Consider the following 21,931-nt stretch of genomic DNA (forward strand, 5'->3'; position numbering starts at 1 on the left):
TTACTAGCAACTGAAAATGTTTACTTCGAAACGAACACTTATATATGCAGAACCGCATGTACGTAATCTCGCGAACCACCCCTGCCATCATCAACAACGTGATATACCAAAAAACCACTCCCGTAATCGATGGCAGATAACCGAAAAATAACACGTGTTAACTCCCAAAAACTCGGAAAAGAAAATGAAAAAAGAAAATGCACTGGGTTGTGTTACGTTCAAAAAAGCGAATTCCGCATCTGTTAGTAGATCAGACACTTTATTGGCGCAATTGTGGGAGCTTAACTCGTGTGTTTTTTTTTTCGGTTGTGTACCATCGATTATTGGAGTGGTTTTTTGGCAAATCACGTTGTTGATGATGGCAGGGGTGGTTCGAAATGATTTACATGCGTGTTATAGATAGATAAGTGCTCGTTTAGAAATAAACATTTTTAGTTTCTAGTAAGCATTCATCCTGTGTCCTATCTGAGTGTTTGTATATTAACGCGATAGCGTTAGAGAGCTCGTGTTGCAGACATCCCGCCGTCAGCGTCGGTTCCGTTGGTTGTGAGCGAAAAATAGTCCGTGAGTGAGAAAGCAAGTTACAGAGCTCGCCACGCGAGGCCGCTACTTGTCCATGCGTGAGCGCGCGATCACACTGAAGAAACCGAGCATACGAAGAAAAAAAAAAGTGCTCAAGGTCACGAGGCGCGGGTAACGTAGTTTCTTTGCCTTTGCCACCCCTCCCTGTTTAACTTCCAGCGTTTTTGTTGGGACGAAAGAAGAGATAATGCAATTGTGGTATGCGACAAACCTTTGTAACTCCACTCGCACTGGACGGATTCTTAAATTTTTGCGGTGTAGAATTCACGAGGCAATGAGCTCTTGTGATGAATTCATTCCATGGTTACTTGAAAAAGTGCTTCAGAGTTTAACGCATTTTGTTCGACGAGTGTCACGACGAAAACGAGCCCGTTCAGCGATTTGTAGGCGCATCTGGGAGGCCTAAAACTACGTCGGAAAAGGCCGGGATAGAGCAGCCATCGCCACTAAAAACACACAGGAACTTTCAAACAGCTCTAAAATGGACAACTATGTCCATCTAGCGGAAAGTAAATCACGCCTTTTTGGATGCGTTGATCAAGCAAACAGCAAACGCTAGATAATGTTCCGCTATCTGTGAGGCATTCTGAGAATCTTTATGGCGTCCGAGATGGCGAGCGCGCGGCGTCTGTCTTGGAGGCCATGCGAGTCTTGCTTTGGATCAAAAACCTGTATGCACCATTAGCGAGCACGCTATGGTATAATCTAGTGTGTGTGTGTGTGTGTGTGTGTGTGTGTGTGTGTGTGTGTGTGTGTGTGTGTGTGTGTGTGTGTGTGTGTGTGTGTGCGTGTGCGTGTGCGTGTGTGTGTGTGTGTGTGTGTGTGTGTGTGTGTGACAAAACATAATAACAAGTATGCACTTAGGGGTTGAAGGGCGCTCTATGGCCCGGATTTTGCTATCGCGTTCAACTCTTAAAGGTGAAGCTTAAGGCTCCCCCACTTTTTTAGCACTTGTTTCATCATGAAATTATACAAAAATGCCCAACTGGCAGTCATCCTATAAGAACAAGTGGCTGACCGATTTCACGTCTATTTCACTGGTTCCCCACAGAATATGTTGGGGCTTGGTATGTTTCGACCACATTGTCTCCCCACTCATTACCCTCTCACCTGATCTCTGGGAGCATGCCACATCCCAGTGGCAGGTCGAGTGTCCTGGCACTCAATGCTATGCCTCCCACTCATCAGTGCCTGCCCCTCTACTCCTGTTGTCTTAGTGGAGTTCGCCATTAGTGTGCCGTGCCATCCCTGAGGTGGCTGACTCTGCCGCTCCAGAGTCAAAGGACTAGCTACTAACTTACAACGAGATAACCAATCATTATTACTTAGGTCACACGGCATTCCCCTCGCTACATTATAGACTTAACAGGCCACAGGTGGTTACATTAAGACTTCTGCAGACGCGAACGTACCCTAATTCGGCTGACATGAATGAAATTAACCCTGAATGCGGTATTCTGATCAATTTGAAGTTGGTGTGAGAGCTTGCTAGATTTTGACCACGTCATCTGGCGCTCCTCGGCATTAGCTGGTGGTGATTCTCATCGTGAATAGCTGTGGCAGCGAATGCTGCACAGCGGATACACTCAGGGATGTCTATAGAGCTCGCGTGCATGGCGGCAGAGGGGCTGGACCTCCATGTCCCGACAAGTACTGCTGACAGAGCGAGTTGGTGCATGATAAAATGATATTGCTTTAGCGGAGGTTAATTTGATCATGAATAAAAAAATGCTATACAGTCAAGAAAATGAAAAAAAAAGACGAGTCTGATCGCTAACTTCCAACTTCTATTTATTCCATGAACTTACGACATATTATATAGCTCACTCCACGTGATGCCGCACACATGACAAAACCATAAAAGTGTGGAGCAGCACACCTCACCAAGGAAACCTAGTTTTGGTCTGAACTCAAATTCACGCTCATACTGAGCTGCGCTAAAGCAATATCACTTTATCTGTCCTGACGAGCAAGCTGCCAGCGTCAATCTTAGACCTGTCCTCAAGACGTTAATACAGTTGTTCATACCATGCCCATGCCACGAAAAAGGAACACTGAACACACCAATAAAATTTTCTATGCACACCCTCAATAAGTTTCCGGGAGTGCTCCTGAGCGAACATAAGCGCTTACAGGACATCTTAGCTGCAGAGCAGCATATAAAATCCTCATCACAGAAGGGCTTGCTGCGAACGCAAGAGTTGGCGTATTTTTACGTTTTCGGCTTCACTAGCCAAGTTTCGCGCATTTCTTTACACTTGGGGTAATGATGAAAACTTGCAGCGAGATGTACAGTACGCTTCACTGTTAGAGGGAACATGCGAACGCGTGGCCGTGGCCCGCGTGGCACAAACTGGTGACGAGACTTGTAAACGTGGCGCACGCGCATTGAAGCGCAAGGGCGACCCTTGTCCCATTTATTTATTTATTTATTTATTTATTTATTTATTTATCTATTCAGAATATCCCTAAGGGCCCTCTCACAGCAGGGTATTACATAGGGGGGGGCTACAACACATACAGGTACATAAAATGATTAATAGGGCCAGAAAACACGCAAACTAAACACTATACAGCTGCTAAATAGATTAGAGTAATTATAGGGTCAATATTCTTACCTCATAGTACTAAATAATTAGAATAAATATTACGCGTCAAACAATAATGAAACTACAAGAATATTTCAAAATTGATCTCAACAAGGAAGTAAATAGAGTCACAAGAGTACAATAAAACGCAATCCAGCTTACTACAAGCACACGTACCATTAAAGCATAAAGAAATGATAACATTAGTATAGCACGTGTGAAATACTGAATTAGGCAAACACAGCTAAAAACAAAACGAACCATGAACATACGCAGTTTATACAGAAAACATGGTTTACAGAAGAAAGAGGGGGTGAATACCGCAAAAGGTTCAAACGTTTGCAATCATGTTTAGTAGGTTCTGAAATACAGTGATATCAGTGACGGTTGCACCGTTTGTACAGTCGCTGATACCGTTTTTGACCTTGCATTTACATTATAGATGGTAAGTCATTCCACTCGGTTATTGTGGGCGGTATGAAGGATCTAGCATAATGAAATGTGCGACAACAGAAGCGTTCGATTTTAAAGGGATGATCGCGGCGCGGAAAGATGGCAGGGGGTGGCCTAAAGAAGCTCTCATGAAGTTATGTGTGATGATAGAGCTTAGGAAGTAGTGATAAGCGAGCAATTTGACGGCGACGTGATAAGAGTTCCAGCTCGGCATGAAGTTTCAATGAAGTGACGCTAGTGCGACGTGAATAATCAGAAAAAATAAAACGTACAGCATGGTTCTGCAGGGCTTCGATGTTTTTAATAATGTAGTCTTGATCGGGATCCCAAATGGCCAACGCATACTCAATTTTAGGACGGATTAGGGTGATGTAAGCCAGTTTACGCAAGTGCGAGGGGTGTGTTGCAAGCTACGTTTAAGGAACCCGAGTGAGCGAATTGCTGAAGCAAGAGTGACGTTAATGTGGTGATGCCATGACAGGTCAGACTTAATGTTAACCCAAGAGTATTTATAAGGGGTCGTAAGCTCCACTGAAGTATTACTTAGCAAGTAAGCCGTTGGAATACGGGACGCTTTTTTTAGTAAAACACATTAGCTGAGTCCTTGAAGGATTCAGTGTCATTTGCCACGCTGTGCACCACGAAGTTAGAGACATTATCAAACTGTAGATATTGTCGGTCAGTTTCAGATGAAATGGCACGGTAAATGACACAATCGTCAGCGAATAGCCTAACTTTATAATTGACTGAACAGGGTAAGTCATTACATGAATAAGGAAAAGCAAGGCACCAATTACTTCCTTGGGAAACTCCTGATGAGACTTCAACAAAAGGAGAGTTAAAGTTACTGAGAGACGTGAATTGTTTTCTACTGGAAAGGAAGGCTTGCAGCCAGGCGCGATCAAGTGGTTGATTATTAGGCTGCCTAAGTTTTAGTAAGAGCCGATGGTGAGGGACATGATCAAATGCTTTTGAAAAATCAAGGAATATGGCGCAAGTTTGAATGCCGGCGTCCAATGATGAGTGCAAGTCATGAGTTAATCCTGCGAGTGGAGTTTTGCATGAACAGCGCTTGCGAAAACCATGCTGGTATTTAAATATGATATTCTGTTCCTCTAAATAGGAGATTACCTATGAGTGTACAATGTGTTACAAAAGTGTACTTATGGTACTAGTAAAAGATATGGGTCTGTAATTAAGCGGAGATGAGCATCACCAGATTTGAATAGCGGCACTACTTTTGCTATTCGCCAGTCGTGAGGAATGGTGCCTGATGATAACGAGAGAGAAAAGATTGCTGCCAAAAAGCGATAGATACCTGGGGAAACGTTTTTCAGTACTTTATTATTGAAGCCATTATGATCGGATGCTGACGAAGTTTTCAACTTTCCGAGTAAAGATATCATACCAGCTTCGTCAATTATGATTTCAGGCATAATAATACCGGCAACTACATCTATGTTAGGGCATGAAGTAGTATCCTCAAGAGTAAAAACATAAGAATGTATCATTTATTAACTGAGCACATTGGAAATCCGGAACAGGGGTTGCATCGGTATTAGCGAGAGTTACATCAGGTTGGTTACTAGGATTTATCGTGCATCAAAAGCGCCTAGGGTTATTTTTTAGCACTGATGACAAATCATGGTTGAAGAAACGATGACGAGTAGTTTTTAAAAGGCATTTGTATAACTTGTCTTATGTTTTAAAAGCTACACCACGAATCTGATAATCTGTTTTTGTCTGCTACCCTAAACAGTCGCTGTTTTTTATTATTAAGTCGACGCAGTTGATTATTGAACCTCAGAGCGACGTTGCTTGTTTTTATGGTAATGACTGGTATATACTAATCAATTAGGTTAGAAAGAGCATTTTTAAAAGGTTTCAGTTATATTCAATTGAACGTGACAAATGGGTATCTACAAACTCTTCACCAAAACTGAAAAATTTGGCACTAATTTCATCAAATTTGGCACGCTTGTAACAGCTTATATATACACTTGTTGGTAACTCTCCTTTCACTGAGTGAACATATTAGGTTTCTTGTGATTATTTCATGATCAAAAAGACCATCGAGATGGCCTATATCAGTGAACGATCGGAATGAGGGTAAATCAAGAATGTTTGCGCATGTGGTCGAGTAACGTGTCAGTTTTTCGATAAGCTAGCACAACAAAAAGTCGAGACAAGAATTTAGTCCTGTGCCTGGGTGTCGGTGGGTGAAACGGATAGCAGTGACCATTCAATATTAGGATAGCTGAAGTCACCGAAAATTACAAGAACCGAATTGGGAAACCGTGTGCATACTTAAACAACAACAGAAATAAATTCACTTTCGAACGTTGGATTCATGTCAAGAGGGCGATAAAAATGCCCATAATAAATTGGTAGAAATTTAAATAATAATAAAAAATCGGTGGAAAAAAGAAACAAATACGCATTCAAGAAATGAATAAATATTAATGGGTAGAGCAATCATTATTTTACATATTGCAATGAACACACCACCGCTTCTTCGATCTTTTCTATCAAAGCGAAAGAAATTAAATTCTGCTTGACTGACAAGAATAGGCAGGGGTCCGGAAATTTCGACCACCTGGGGTTCTTTAACGTGCACCCAAATCTGAGCACACGGGCCTACAACATTTCTGTCTCCATTGGCAACGCAGCCGCCGCAGCCGGAGTTCCATCCCGCGACTGGCGGGTCAGCTGCCGAGTAGCTTAGCCACTAGACCACCACGGCGGGGCGTCGTGGCACTTAGGATCCTGTTTGGTTGTCAAGAGCATGCTGAAAGCCGACTTTTCGTTGCTTATATCAGAAACCTGTAGATGCACTTGCTTCACGTGCTGTCTCTTCAGGTCTTCAATTTTTAGGTAGATAGGCTCCAAACATTGCTGAGAAGCGCCTCTGTGGCTACCGAAGATCACATGCAAGTACCAACAAACTGTGCGCATCTCCTTCGGCACGTTTTATTTGCCTTGCGGACGCACAGCAGACGACAATGCTGCACCAGCACATTCAACGTAGGCACAGAAATACAAGAAGATGTTCCCGCATGCGCGCTCCACTTCTAGCATATGAATCACATGGGTGCCATCTGAACTTTAGCAGCTCTGGTTCCGTGTATCAAGCAGGAATAGAACACACCTATTGTCTTCTCTTCCACCTTCGCACGAACTGTGTTTCACGCGACAGACAAAATCAAGCAAAGATTTGACACATAAGTTGTCTTTCAGATGGGCCATGAGTAAGTCAGTGTGTCAAAGCGGGAACAAATAAAATTGTGCATTTGCAAACTCTCGGGTATAGCGAAGTGAAACCATGTCACTGCACAAAGAACGGCTTCTGAACCGTTCTGACTTTGATATCCCTTTATTCAGGTTCCCTTTGTAGAAGACGGCAACGCTCTGGAGGGCTACTACGCGACGCGCTCGTACGTCAGCCGCTCACTGTGGGACGCTGCACTAAACGGCACCGACATTGGGTTCGTTTTCCTTCCTTCAACCAGGCCACCTTTTTTCGCCTGTGTCATCACAACATCATCACGTGAATTTCAGCATTGTCATTTTCAGGGCCTCATGGTAAACGGAACCCTAAATCATAATCAGCGCCAGGAAACACGAACGTCAAAAAGACGGCATCACAAGCTCATTGGGGTTTCGTCTATTTTACACCCGTTTTTGCTGGCGTTTATTATGTTTTCGATTCTCAAGGATTTACGCCTAAATTCAGGTGGTGTGAGATATTTCTGTCAGTAGATAATGAAGACGGCTGGCCTTTTGACTTGATCATGCCGAAGGGCATTCAAGGTTTATGACAGCTTCGTAAGGCGGGATTTCATTGCGATCCACCAATGCGGCACGCACGAATATATTTTTAAAGTGTATGGCGAAAATAATGGTTCGCAGGAAGCTCAGCAGTTTGTACCTGAGTGGTTGTCACGGGTAGAACCCTTCGAAGCACTTAGAGGATGCTAAACTTGCGTGAGTCTTGTCGTGTGGTTTTTTTGGGCTAGCTAGTCACACTTTGTAAAAAAGTAACAACAGCACCCAACAAGCGACACGATAAAGAAACCCACAAGACAAGCACTACCAAGTAGTGCAACAAGAGTTTAAACGAGACTTGATAGCGCTCGTGATGTGCGTTGCTTCATCTCACAAATTTTGAGCAGTTTTTACCTTTTACACTGTATAGTAGGGTTGACGCTGGTTGTCCTTGTTACATATGCTTGATGTACATGTCTAAGAGCAGGCAATACAGTAGAGGATAGCGACATTGCTTTGTTGTAAAACACCTGCTTGCCACGCATATGGCCTGCGTTGAACTCTCACTTGGATGTGGAGATAATGTCACGTGGCAGGAATCCGATGGAGCCACGAAGACGAAGAGGAAGAGGGCGTGAAGAGCGAGCAGTTGTCTTGCTGACCACCCTGTACTGTGCGCTAGACAACGTATTTCTAATTCTTTCATCTTGTGAATAAACCCTTTGCATCGTTACAGTATCGGTGGACGTGCTGGGTATGTCACCCTGGACGACCGACCTCTACCGCACCCTCGGCGCAGATAGATTAGATTTGTGGGGTTTAACGTCCCAAAACCACCATATGATTATGAGAGACGCCGTAGTGGAGGGCTCCGGAAATTTCGACCACCTGGGGTTCTTTAACGTGCACCCAAATCTGAGTACACGGGCCTACAACATTTCCGCCTCCATCAGAAATGCAGCCGCCGCAGCCGGGATTTGAACCCGCGACCTGCGGGACCCTCGGCGAGGTAAACGGTTGACCGGTCTCCTAGCGGAAGGCATTGCCATAAACGACGCGTACGGACGTGATGACGGTCTAGAAGGAGCAGCACAAGAGACTGCTCACCCAAGACAGGCGGGCTGCACACCTTGTCAGCAGCCCCACACATTCCCAGGAAGAGAGGATGAAGACGTTAATGACTGGCTGAAACACCATCAGAGGTTGAGCCGTCGCAATGAATGACATGCGTCGGCGCAACTTACTCACGTTGTTATGTACCTCACTGGAACTGCGCTGGACTCGCTTTAGAAAAAGAAGCAAAACGTAGAGGCACTCTCTCGGCAAGCGCACTTACATTGAGAGACATGCACGACCTACATAGAAGAGATCCTGAAGCTCTGCGGAATAGTGAATCCAAACATGACAGACAAAGATAAGTCAAGCCATTTGCTCAAGGGACTAGCTGAAGATGTGTATAATACTCTTTTCTCCGAGAAAGACATCAAGAAGCCGTCGGATTCGAGGCGTCACTGTCATGCGTTTTGAAGCGCTCAGAACACGGCGGATACTTCCGAAATTCGGCCGACTAGACAACGTCACAACCACAAAAAACGTGGACGTCTCTCCCCCTGAAGACTTTGCCACAATGGTACAGCGCGTTGTCAGGGACGGACGAGCTAACATCCGTGGTGCCGATGCCAAACGCGAGTGTCACCACTGTACACTAGATGAGCGCTATTCGGAAGTACCGCTCGCCTTTTTGCGATCTGCATACACGGACCACTCTCTCGGTGATGACGTGATCACGCAGGGCACCATGACACAGCCTCGAGCGACAGGTTTCACATGTCTCCAGAACGTGCCGCCTCGGTGAGTGCCTCCTGATTTCGCAATGCCCCGAAGGCTTGTATTCTACCACAACCAAAACTACCGCAACTCACCTGTCTGCTTATACTGCGGGATTCCTGGACACATCTCGAGGTACTGAAGGCGTCATCCAGAACACAATGCAAGAGATTGTGCCTATCCGACTTGCATGCAAGGCGCTGCAGCCTGGCGATCATCTGCTCCACCTGCCGTTTTTCACATGCCACCTCGAGATTACATGCCCAGGAGTAAATTTCCGGTGCTTGACCGCAGCCTGACTCCTCCACCTTAGCGGACGCTTCTATCACCATCGTTACGTCGCCGTCAGCCTATACCGCTGCAGCTGGGAAACTAGCTGGTGCGAAAGATCGAGCTGAGGTCGCAGGACGGTCATCTTCACCAATCCCTCCGCCTGTCATAACGTCAAAGAACAAAGTGTGTGTGTGTGTGTGTGTGTGTGTGTGTGTGTGTGTGTGTGTGTGTGTGTGTGTGTGTGTGTGTGTGTGTGTGTGTGTGTGTGTGTGTGTGATGTTTCTTTCTTTCAAGATCGCATAGGACAAAAAAGTGATGTTTGCTTGAAACAGGTAGTCTGCGTTTCGGAGAGCTAGGGACGAGCTGTTCTGACCTGTCGGAGTGTGTTCGCTTTTGGGTACCGTGGGTAAACAGTCGTTTCGAGCTAAATTTACCTACTAGCAAGTGCTACTCATGACGTAATTCTTCGTAGCGATTTCTTGCCACCCTGTAAAGCTACAAGAGACTGTGGAGCTGGTGAAATTTCTATTAGAGCTGATAGACTACCTCATGCTTTCGACGATGTGCCATTCTCTCGAGTTGAGGTATTTTCCGCATCGGATGATGTGCGTTTGCCTCTTGAAACAGGAACATCTGTTCTAGGTCTGTCTTTTGGATTGATTGAACCAGGCTACTCAAACACGTTCAAAAAGAGGTTATTGTGCCTCGTTCACTTACGAACCTCATCGGTGGCTCTACTCACGTATAGACGGTGAAAGTGTCATCCGAGTTTGTTTGCTTACCTGCTGGGTTTAAGCTAGCACATTTTGAAGGACATACGTTTGTGCGTATTCATGTAGCTGCTGTCACGGCAAAGAAGACTCCGTCTACGTTTTACCACACGTCAAAGCTCAAGGGCATGATTAGCAAATCACTGCTCTACTCCGACCAACGCATCTTCCCAGAGCTTCTTGTGCACTACTCTGCTGTCTTCGACTTCTCCCAACCTGAGCGTCTGCGTACACCACCACAATCCCCAGTGCACCACTGCATCGATGCCGGAACTGCGGCCCTTGTTAAGAAAAGAGACGAGCCGCCGTCCCCATGACGAGCCGCCGTCTCCACCCACCTCTTTTTTTATTCGAACATACCCAAGCAGTCCACTCCTCCAGCCTCTACGCTACTACCTTCTCTATCTTTACGTCACCGCCACACACCAAAATCCTTGGCCCCAACAAATTCACAGCTTTCCCTAAAGTTTATGAGCAGGTTGTATCGTCTTTCTACAAATATGACAACATCCTCCGTGCCCCCACAGTGGCGTGTGACGCTGAGAAACACTAAACCACAGAGATTACAAATGTCTTTTCAAGTTCCAATTTACTGCTTTTGGGTTCATCCGGGCATCTCCATCAACTTTCTTTTCCATCGATGCTTTCGGCGCTTGTTCCAGGCTCGTGCCTTAGAGCATGTTGACCTTGCTGAGTTTGCGCTGTCTCTGAAGAGAGATGACGATTTGGAATGAAGGCTGTTACAAGAGGATCTTAAGCATCCTTTCCTGAGAAACAATTTCCTTGGCTTTCTCTCCTTGACTGCATTAACCTTGTGAGGACCTGCCTTGTTGCTCCCCTTCGGCTTTGGTTTCATCATTCGCTGCTGTGATTCTGTCTTGGCATTTAACATCGGCAGTGATGCAGCCCGCAAGATCCGCTCTCTTCTCTTCCTTGGTGTCTGCAGTTTTTTCGAAGAGCTGCATTTATGAGGATTACAGGCAGTAGGCTTCTGTGCCATAGCACGCCTTTCATTTTTTCCTATTTCTTCGTGCTTGTTGCTGTGTCTATGATTTAATTCCTCTGCTAGCCTGCAGACAGGGAATTAAGGATTGCCTCGATGACAATGGACATTGTCAGCCTTGATGAGTATTGATCCTTAATATTTCTTGCAAGGTATTCCGAAATTCCTAAGGCACCCGACATTCAATTGTGCTACTCTCTTCGCCCACACACCCTAGTTGCCACTCTCTTGTTGACGTAACGGTTTTCATATGTGACAAGGGCTCTGAAGGCATCGACTATGTCTCTAGAAGTTTCGATTGTTCTTCGTTGGTGGTCTTTGGTGTTGTATTCTCTGTATTGAGAACGTTAGTTTGCATCCAACACATTCTTCTATCTGCCGTGGGGATGAACCGTTAACCTTCTCTGTGACAATATCGCATTTAATATAGCCAGAGGTGAATTGAGCACTTTCGCTTGCACTTTTATTATGATTCTTTGCTTTGTACTCACCAACGGAGCCTGCCGAGCCTTTTAGGGCATCTTAAATGTTATATTCAACTATTATTTTTGCTACCATAATCTTACGCACATAAACGTCAGCTTCCTCTATTTCTGATTCTATGTGGCTAATGTCAGTGTTTTCTAACTCTTTATCTATTCCTTTGAGAAGCTCGAACTGGTCTATCGAAACATGGTGAATTTTTCGCAACTAACTTAGGGGAATTCCAGATGCAGGAGATCTTGTATGCTGGCGAAGACTTTCATGACGGTCTTTCGTACGTTACTACGCCTTTCGATTAGGGCCTGGATGATCCGGCCTAGTGTCGGATAACGTAGAAAATCACTGGGCGGCAAAGCCATGAGATGAACTAGGCGTTACTGTGCTATCTGTCACAAAGCATCGCTTGATGAAGCTCCGGGAATTGTCGACATGTCACGCTGCACGGCCTGGGCCACGGGCAGGATTAGGCATCGCACATGAACTTTCACACAACGGTGGCTTCAACAAATGTCTTGCACGCTGCAGATGGAGTCGAGTTGTTCTGAATGTCCACTCTGTCTCGCGTCTTAAGGTCTTTCTCCCGGGATTCACGGCACCAAAATGTTGAGAAAAGGACAACCCGCTGTCCTCACTGCGAAGCCCACCACCAACCTCTTCTTTATTCGAATATACTTAACTCAGTCCACTCTTACAGCCTTGACACCAGTACCCTTTTATTCTTCATATTGGCGCCACATACAAATTCCAGCAGCCCCCCTTTGACAAAACCCTTATCACGTCTCACCCGCCGAGCGAAAAGTCATCAATGACCAAGTAAGAGAAATGGTACAGAAGGGTGTCATTCAAGAGTATGGAGTCCTTGGACTGCTCCAGTTATATCGGTGAAGAGGAAAGATGGTTCATGGCGATTGTGCGTCGACTACATACGTCTGAGCACAGGAACTAAAAATGAGGTCTACCCGCTTCCACGAATAGATGATGACATAGACGGCTTGCACTCCGCGTCGTACTTCTCACCGTCTATTTGCGCTCTGGCTACCGGCAGATACCTATGAGGCCACAAGCAAAAGCTAAGACCGCTTTGATTACGCCGGATGGTCTCTTTGAGTTTAACGTGGTGCCCTTTGGTTTGTGTAATGATCCGGTAACCTCTGAGTGGTTCATGGACATGATCCTTTGTAGAATTCAATGAAAAATATGCACGTGCTATCTAGACGACGTGGTAATCTATGCCAAGACGTTTCACGAGCACAACCAACTGCTTGAAGTTGTTCTTGGCTGCATCCACTGTGTTGGACTTATCCTTAACTCCAAAAAAGCTACTTTGGTGACCATCAAACGCTTGTACTGAGTTTTATTGCTGATAAGGAAGGTATCCGCCCGACCATGGCAAGGTTGCTGCTGTCCGTGACTTCGAGCAACAAAAGACCGTGAAAGACTTCTGGAGCTTCCTTTGGTTGTGCTCGTATTTCCCCCGTTTCATCAAAGACTTGGCACGTTTAGCTCATCCACTCACGTCACTGCTTCGCAAAGACGCACCTTTCACATTGACTGCTGAGTGCCAGTCTGCGTACAGCGAGCTAAATTTTTGCTTGCCTCTGCTCCAATGTTGCGCCATTTCGATCCTGAAGCTCCAACTGAGTTTCACATCAATGCTAGTGGTGTGAGCATTGGAGCGGTCCTAGTACAGATAGTTAAGTTTGGCCTGGAAATGCGTCTGGGCAGACGCCTTTGTGTGAAAGCCGATCCACTGGAGAGGCTCTTAATCCCTTCGGCGCCCAGTCTGACAGACGCCGTCGAAGATTTGAGCAACTATCCAGACCAAGCAGCAAGCAAAGGCGAGTTCCCGTCCTTCAAATGCGGACCCTTTTATCGTCCCTTCAAGCAGAAGCGGTGACTAATGGACACGGCGACTCATCGGGCAATGGAAAGCTGGCGTGACCAGCGACAGAGTTGACGGCGGAGCGGCGCTTCTTTAATCCTCAGTCAAGTAGCCGACCGGCCGACTGCCTATGCCCGCCAGGCGTTGTCCCTGCTGGCCGGAGGAGGAGACGTCGTGTCACCGCGACGCCACGACTACAGAGGGCAACAGGGACGGCGTCTTCCTGAAAGAGACCGCGATGGCCACCGCAGATCGCCCCGCTAATTGGGCGAGCTGTGCGGCGGACCCTTTGAAGTATGCTGCTTGGATCGTAAGAACTCTCAACTAACGGCACACACACGACGAGGAAGAGCCCTGCTGGCGCCACCACAGTGCAGTGTTCATGTGGACCGTGCATGCTCACCCCCCTCACCTGTGTGTGTGTGATTGGTGCTCCACTCGGAGAGGAGGAGCCCGACAGGGCATAAAACGACGCAGCAGAGTGCGGGACGTCGCTCTGAACTATGTAACGTTCAACCACCACGCTCGTGGCTTGTGAAACCACTAACTTTTCCTTTCTGTAAATATGTGTAAATAATGTCATTAAACCATGTTCTGTTTTTCGCATTTTCCAACGACCTGCTTTCTCCTTCGTCAACATCTAACAAGATATACAGTAAATACCAACAAGTGATCGCTTATGAAAGCCGCCCACTCACAAAAGCATGACGAAATTACACTGGTACCACAATGAAGTGCCCCGCCATATTGCTCGTGATTCAGAAGTTTCAACCATACCTGAACAGCCGTCACTTCAGGATAGTCATTGACCACCATTCCCTTTGCCGGGTGGCCGGAAAACGCTAACCCGCCAGCCGCTTAGCTCGCTAGTCATTATATACGGCTACAAGAATACGAAATTTCTGTGGCGTACAAGAGTGGTCGCTGTCACACCAACGCTGACGTTTTATCAAGACTTCCATGAACGAGCACTTTAAATGGGGACGATGACTTGGAAGAATATATTTTCGTGATAACCGGGTAGTTTCTCGATGCGGTGGCCTTCCATCGCGAACCGAAGCAAGGCCCTTTTATTAAAGCTTTTTTGATGCCACTTGGTCAGCACCACGAAGTTCGCGTTTCACCATATCCGCAAGCTTACTTTACAAAAAATACCATACCGCTGAAGGTGCTCCACTTCTCGTCGTGCCCCGAAATCTTAGATGCGAGATCCTCCGCACAATGCACGATGACAACATATGAGGTCACCTTACCTTTACTCGAACGTTGCACCGAGTGCGTCAGAGTTTCTACTGGCTCAAGCTCTGGAAGACGACGAAACAGTACTTATCCATAGCCCGGACATTATACCGCGTGAAGGAAGCTCGTCGATTGGCTCACCTCAGGAATATTTTATCACAAAACCGTGCCAAAACTTGCTATGACACTCTACGCATGCCTGCGACATTTGCCTCAGGATGCTTTGTTTTGCATTTTACGCCTGTGCAGAAAAACGGTCTATACACGAAGTGTTTGCCCAAGTATACCGGATCATACGTCATATTGCAGTGTTCAGGTGACGCAATGTTTGTCATTGCTAAAGTGACCTTTGACAACCAGCGGCAGCGCCTACGACTCGCACCAGACAACAAGACCTGCTGGAAAAACCACGGTGGTCATGTTCCTGGCGCTCGAGCCGCACGTGGTCAGAGCTCGTGTAGGCTGGTGAATGAGGCGCCAAAGTGGAGGGCGCACTTGATTTCAACATTCCCCTCTCTAAAGACCAAAACCAGCCTATGAAAGAGGCTGTCCGAGGCCTAATAGCAAGCTTGGCTTAGCAGCATGGGGGCTCAGCAACGTGACAAGTTCAGCAGGGAGGTGTTGTCTCGAGGAAAGCCAAGACGGAAGAGTGCTGCGCAGGACGCACAGGCGAGGTTGTAGCTTTCATTGACCTCAGACTATGGTCATCCAAGGTCACACAAACGTTCCACCACACCAGACAGAACCCACTGCCAGGAAAGAGTTCCACAGCCCCGAAAGAATAAGGCAAGGCTCCAAGCGGGGCAGCCAGCACGCTTAAGAGACACTGGGTCAATTTCCATCCACTGGGTCACGAAATTTACAAGTGTGGCAGAGTTTCAAGTTTGTCCGTCCGATGTTTCTTTGCGTGGCATATTTTTGCACATCTGCGTGGTAGCACGGTAAGGATGGCATAGCAGTTCGCCATCGTTCTAATAAACCAGTCACGGCAGCGATGGGTCACTAGAAGTAAGGGCCGTCCTCACCGATCATTTTTGCGTGATAAAGTTCGACGCCTTGAGCACGTACAAGCAGATTCACCTTGGTGGTTTCGGCTGGCATTTGGGGTGAAGCTACTGAGTGAGAACTTTATTTTGGTCCAAATGTGGCAGAGGCTGGACATGACCGGTGGCCTCGCTAGCTCAGCCAGGTGGATGATGATTGATTTGTGGGGTTTAACGTCCCAAAACCACCATATGATTATGAGAGATGCCGCAGCGGAGGGCTCCGGAGATTTAGACCACCTGGGGTTCTTTACCGTGCACCCAAATCTAAGTACACGGGCCCAAAACGTTTCCGCCTGCATCGGAAATGCAGCCGCCACAGCCGAGATTTGATCCCGCGACCTGCGGGTAAGCAGCTGAGTACCTTAACCACTAGACCACCATGGCGGGGCGCTCAGCCAGGTGAATCTACCCAAGATGGTGCTTGGAGATGGAGTCTCTCGGCGATGTTCCGGACCCTTGGACGGCCAAGAGTGTGTTGTCGAGTTACATAGTGTGCGCGGCAGCCTCCCGGAAGACTCCGTGTGGTAGTTCTTACCGCGAGTTAAAAAGGCACAACCAGAACATGTGTTCAAAATTACAGTCTTCGTGGTGACAGTGCGGACAGTGGAGTGAGAAATTTGGGTCGAGTCTGTGCATTATGGCTGGTGTGATGTACGTTTGCATCTGTTATTGGCGAAGTGTAACTGCTTGTCCTTTATTCAATTTAGGGTGCGGAAGCGGGAAATCTCTGCGCCCTAATTTATGAGCTGTGGGGATGTCGCGACATGTAATCAATGAATCCTTGAAGTCCATATACCCAGTTTGCTACCCATATAAGAGGGCTGCTCACCACCGTGGGTAGATAGTACACGCTCTAGCTGGTGAGCCCCTCTCATTTGAGTTGCCGGTCGGGCAAAATAAGAAATCACCCATATGAACCGAGAACCATCCGATATGTGCGGGGTGGAAGTTCCTGCTTAACTCCCGGAATAGCGTCCTTTCTGGTGGCAGCGTATACTGGCTGCGCTGGCACGTCCATTGATTGTGAGGGTACTGACTTGGGGGCCCTTTGCGCAACGTCCTGGCTTTGTGTCTAGAGTATGGCGATGATAGAACCTGGCTTTATATGGAGCTACTCACCTCTGATTTCGTATTTGCAAGCTGTGATTGCTTCGGCCCGAACCGGTATGCCGATAGTCTTTCTTCAAAGGCAGTTTCTGGTAGGGTCGCGGTGGCATGACTATTTTAGAATTAGCTTTCGCAAGTGTAAGAAGTTTGGGTGTCCATGCTCGTTATTGTCGTTAATATGGTTTTGTCGGGCTAGTGCAGCCCGTGGGTTTCATCCTCTCTCGCAGTTTCTACTTCTTTTGCCTTAGCGTCAAAACCGTCTGCCAGTCGTCGTTTGTCCACGGGCGTTTCTTCTTGCTTGTCAACTTAGGGCGGCTATTGCGTCAAGTCAACTTTGCTATTCATCGTTGATGATCTTGGTTCTGTAAAATCGGTAGGTGCGGTCTCACCGCGTCTTGAAGGCTTTCTTGCTTCGAACGCGTATAGCGTCCCCGTCACCACGTTTAGGTGCAGTGGGTGCCGCGCCGAGCTGGCCATTGCATGGGTCAGCGACACTGGCTTCTGGTTCCGAGCTTCCAGAGTCATCGTGTCATGTGAAACTCACGAACTGCCGCAAAAGTATTGTCGCCATGTTCACCGCATCTTCGAGAGTCAATTAGTGTCCTGGTGTGATGGATTGAATTTATTTAATCATTATTAGTACATTTACAGGATGTTGCAAGACTATATCGAAGGATTTAAAACAGCACCGTACAAAGAATTCAAAGTCTAAGTCAGTAGTCTATGCACACGCACTTTTATACATACAAGCGCACACATAACAATTCTTAATCTACAGCATTCACTACGTAATTCAACAGCAATTTGGGACCAGATTAAGTATAGATACATGAAACTAATAACAACAATATATACACGCAATATAACTCATGACACAGCAATAGAAAGATTATTATGGTAACACATTTGTGTAAACGGTTGGGAGTGCACGCGTAGGTACTTGTATATACGAACCGAAAAACGATAGTGTTTTAGGTTATTATGTGATGAAGTCGAGGAACTGATTGTATTGTAGGGACTCAAAGGGCACACCGTTCCAGTTGGAAATGGTTCGAGGAAGAAGGTAGAACGTAAATGCGTGGTGCATGTCGGAAATGGTATTATTGATGCAGTATGACCATTTCTAGTTAGTCGTGACGGTAGTGTTTGAATGAATGTGAAGGCATCTAGTGCAACCTATTTATTTTTTAAATGAAAAAGAATCTTTAAATTAAGAATTTTGCGACGAAGCTAAAGTGCTAGTATAATACTTTTGTGCATGATAGCTGTGGGGGAGTATACATGCGGTCGGTACTCAAAAAACATAAACCCTATGCGTTTGCGTTTGATAATTTTTATGCCATGAATGTTTTTTAGTTCGTGGTTCTCAAATAGTGCATGCATATTCGAGAGTAGGTCTAATGATAGTATTACAAACTAGCAGCTTCACAGATGGCGGGGCAAGATGAAGTCTGCGCTTAAAAGAGCTTTGCTTATGGAAGCTGGTTGCGTAAATGTTAGATACATGCACATTCCAACTTAGAGTTTTGGTTTTCGTTACGCCAAGATACCTATATTCACTGATCTGTTTGAGTATGTTTGTTTGTTGTCACACCTGTCCCGTTTATTAGGGAGGCAATCGCCGGGCTAATTCCAAGGGTCGAAGTATCGGCCCCCCGAACCGCACCACGAAAGCGTGGACAATTTAGAAGTGGTCCTTTTTGGTGCGCCAGCGGACGCCGGCTGTGGCCCAAAGAACAAGTCGGAGCCGAGAATTGATAAACAAACAAATTATATTCTCAATAATGGCAGATCGAAAGCAATACACAAAAATGCACACTCCACAATAGTTGCATACAATATGTCACCAATCAAACCAATCAATCAACGTACTACACAATACAATCAGCCACACTCAAAACAACGGACACAGACAACAATACGAACTACAATGCAGTCGCATGCATTGAACAACCAAGACACTTAAAGACTAAAGAGATAGAAAACCTATTCAGTCCAAAGTTCTTGGAACCAAAGTCGAGATGATACTCTTCCGAGAATCACTCACTCAAAGTCCAGCGTTGTTGTCGTTCCGTAGTTCTTGAAGTTTCTCTTCCAGGAAACCTCGCGTCCTCAAATGGCCACTCTCCAAGCTTCAAACTTCTTCGCCGGAAATCCGTCGGCTTCACACACGCAGCTGTTGCCCGCGTCTTCGCTCGATAGCGGTAAACCCACGCTCTTGCCTGTAGCTCGAGCCGTCCCTACGGACCGAAAACTTCGCCGACTACACGGCGGACTCTCTACGCACTCTGGCGCTCACTTCCGTCTCCTCCTGTTCTGTCACTACGGGCAGAACCTTCGCCGACTACACGGCGGAATCCCTACGCGCTCTGGCGTTAACTTCCGTCACCTCCTGTTCTGTCACTACGGGCAGAACCTTCGCCGACTACACGGCGGAATCCCTACGCGCTTTGGCGTTAACTTCCGTCACCTCCTGTTCTCGTCTCGGCTGCTCGGTTAAATACCTTGCGCGCGACTTTCCAGATCTTTCTCGTCATTTCGTCGGCGCGATACGCAGCGAAGGCTGGGGAGAGGCGAGACGGTTTGTCTGCCCTCTGCGTCGGATGACTCAGCTCGGTCTGACCCCGCCCCGTTCGTTCTCGAAAAATCGCGGTCTTGCTGGGCCGCCGATGTGGGGTGAGGAGGATCGTCTGCGAAGCCGTGCTTCTGCGGGGAGAGCGCGCGCCCGGGAGCCCTGGATGTTTGCTTTCTTTTTTTTTTTCTCTTTTTACCTCGCGGCGTTTCTGCCGCCCGTGGTCGCAAGGAATTGGCGGCGTGCTCTTGTTTAGCGCTCGTTCTGTGACACTGCCCCCCACTTTAAGAATATTATCTCATAATATTCAAAAACCACACAGACGAGCGCGAACAGTCACCACACATTCTCACAGACTGTAACACAATCCGTCGCTCATGACACTTCACATTCACAATATATCACTCAATACAAACGTACATTGTAGTTCAATTCCACAACACATGAAATATAACCACAGGTACATGCCTACAACACTTCATCACACATTCTAAACAATACAAACGTACAAAGTTCTGTCTATCCAACAATTATACAACACTATACATCACACCATCGCACAGAACACTGACTCGCTCGACATACACTTGAGACACAGGATAACAAGAACAATAACACAACATATGGCACTCAGCACTGCCCAACACATTCTGATTCGACCTCAGCACTTATCCTGAATACTTCGAACAGCGCTCGCGCCCCTTTTTGCGGTGCTCGCTCGATCTCTTCTTGTGCTTCCACGTTCTTTTTCGGCGAGCCCTTTCCAACGACGATATCTGGGGCGTCGTCTCAGCCATCGTTGTCTCTTCCGACACCGTTAACGCGTCATTACATTCGACGGGTCCTGTCTGTTTATTTACCCGCTTGATAATGCCTCTATATTTTGCCCGGCTGGCCAACTCCGTCTCCTTTACACTGTCAGTCAGTTGAGGTCGTGCCGACGTACGTCCAGTTGCTCGGCCTGTGAACTTATTCGACACGATCGTCTTCTCCTTCGCTGTCTCTTGCGCCGCAGCTTCACCTTGGGCTCTAGTGAGACCCGTCACGGGATGCTCCTCCACTGTATCTCGCGGCCGCTGTGTTGGCGAGGGCTCCATCTTCGGGTCTTCTCCCAAACATTCTGGATCACTTGGCCCTCGCGCCCCGTCGATGTTTCCGATGATAAGGTCATACAGGGGGGTCGTCATGCATAACGCAGTAACCTTCCCGCTGAAGTACGGGGTTTCAACCTCAATTTCTGCTTCGGGAAGCATCCGGACCGTACGGTCAATTAGGCAGACCGGTTTCGTTCTGCCTGTCAACTCTCTTTCCCGTACCAAATTTCTCCTCACGATAACCGTGGAGCTACCGGTGTCTCTTAGAACCGTAATCTTCTTGCCTGCAATCTTTCCAGGAAGCGTTGGCATTCCCTTCGTAACACCGGTTGGCTGTTTTGACATTACAGCCCCCACAATAGGAATTTTCTCCCCATTCTTCAACTCTACGAATCCATCAGTGACGGCATTATTATCAGATTTCGGTGCTGCTTGCACACAGGATACCTGGTGAGTTTGACTCACTCCGTTCTGACAAGCGTCTGCTTTGTGCCCCGTCTGACCACACTTAAAACATTTTACTGCCGTAGGGCTCGTAAAGATCGTTCGACAATTTTTCGCGCGATGACCTACTCGGTTGCACAGAAAACATCGCTGCATGCTCTCTGGTGCACGCTTCTTTTCTTCAGGAGCCAATTTCTTCGAATCATCGGGACAATCCTTCTTGACCTTGGCCAAATTAGTTCCACCTTGCGCTTCCAAGAATTGATCAGCCAATTCAAGCATTCCTTCAAATGACTCCGCCTTCCTCTCTTTCAAATACAGCGACAGGCTTGGGTGGCAACTAGTAAGAAATTGTTCTTTAATTAGCAGCTCTCTAAGCTCATCGTACTCCTGTGCTGTCCCTGAAAGTTCAATCCATCTGTCGAAATAATGGCAAAGTCGGGCAGCATACTGCGTAGCTGTCTCACCATCAGCTGGCTTTCCTGTCCGAAATCTGTCCCGGAATCCTTCCACGGTAAATCGAAATCGCTTCAACAAAGCAGCTTTCACCTTTGCGTAGTTGGCTGCATCGGTCGGCGTCAGCCTACCGTACACACTGAGCGCTTCACCACTCAAGCAAGTACTCAAAGCAGTTGCCCATTGATATTCCGGCCAATTCTGGCTCTTCGCAATCGTCTCAAATCGGTGAAGGTACGCGTCAAGGTCGTCCTTCCTTTCATCAAACGCTACGAGCAGCTTGCTTGGGTTCAAGCGGAAGCCATGGTCTTCCCGTTCGCTGCTTTCAACTCTAGCTTGGACGGGAG

At 47.0% G+C, this 21,931-nt stretch overlaps 1 protein-coding gene across 1 annotated transcript in view; it reads left to right on the forward strand.

Moving 5' to 3' along the window:
* LOC119168610 (neprilysin-1) overlaps nt 1-21,931 on the forward strand; it is a 638,470-nt gene that overhangs the window by 416,308 nt on the left and 200,231 nt on the right. Inside the window, exon 15 of the mRNA XM_037420008.2 lies at nt 7,005-7,108. Coding sequence (XP_037275905.2) covers nt 7,005-7,108 — 104 coding nt within the window. The remainder of the gene's footprint in view (nt 1-7,004; nt 7,109-21,931) is intronic.

This window comes from Rhipicephalus microplus, chromosome 3 (assembly GCF_043290135.1).
Source record: "Rhipicephalus microplus isolate Deutch F79 chromosome 3, USDA_Rmic, whole genome shotgun sequence".
Lineage (NCBI taxonomy): Eukaryota > Metazoa > Arthropoda > Arachnida > Ixodida > Ixodidae > Rhipicephalus > Rhipicephalus microplus.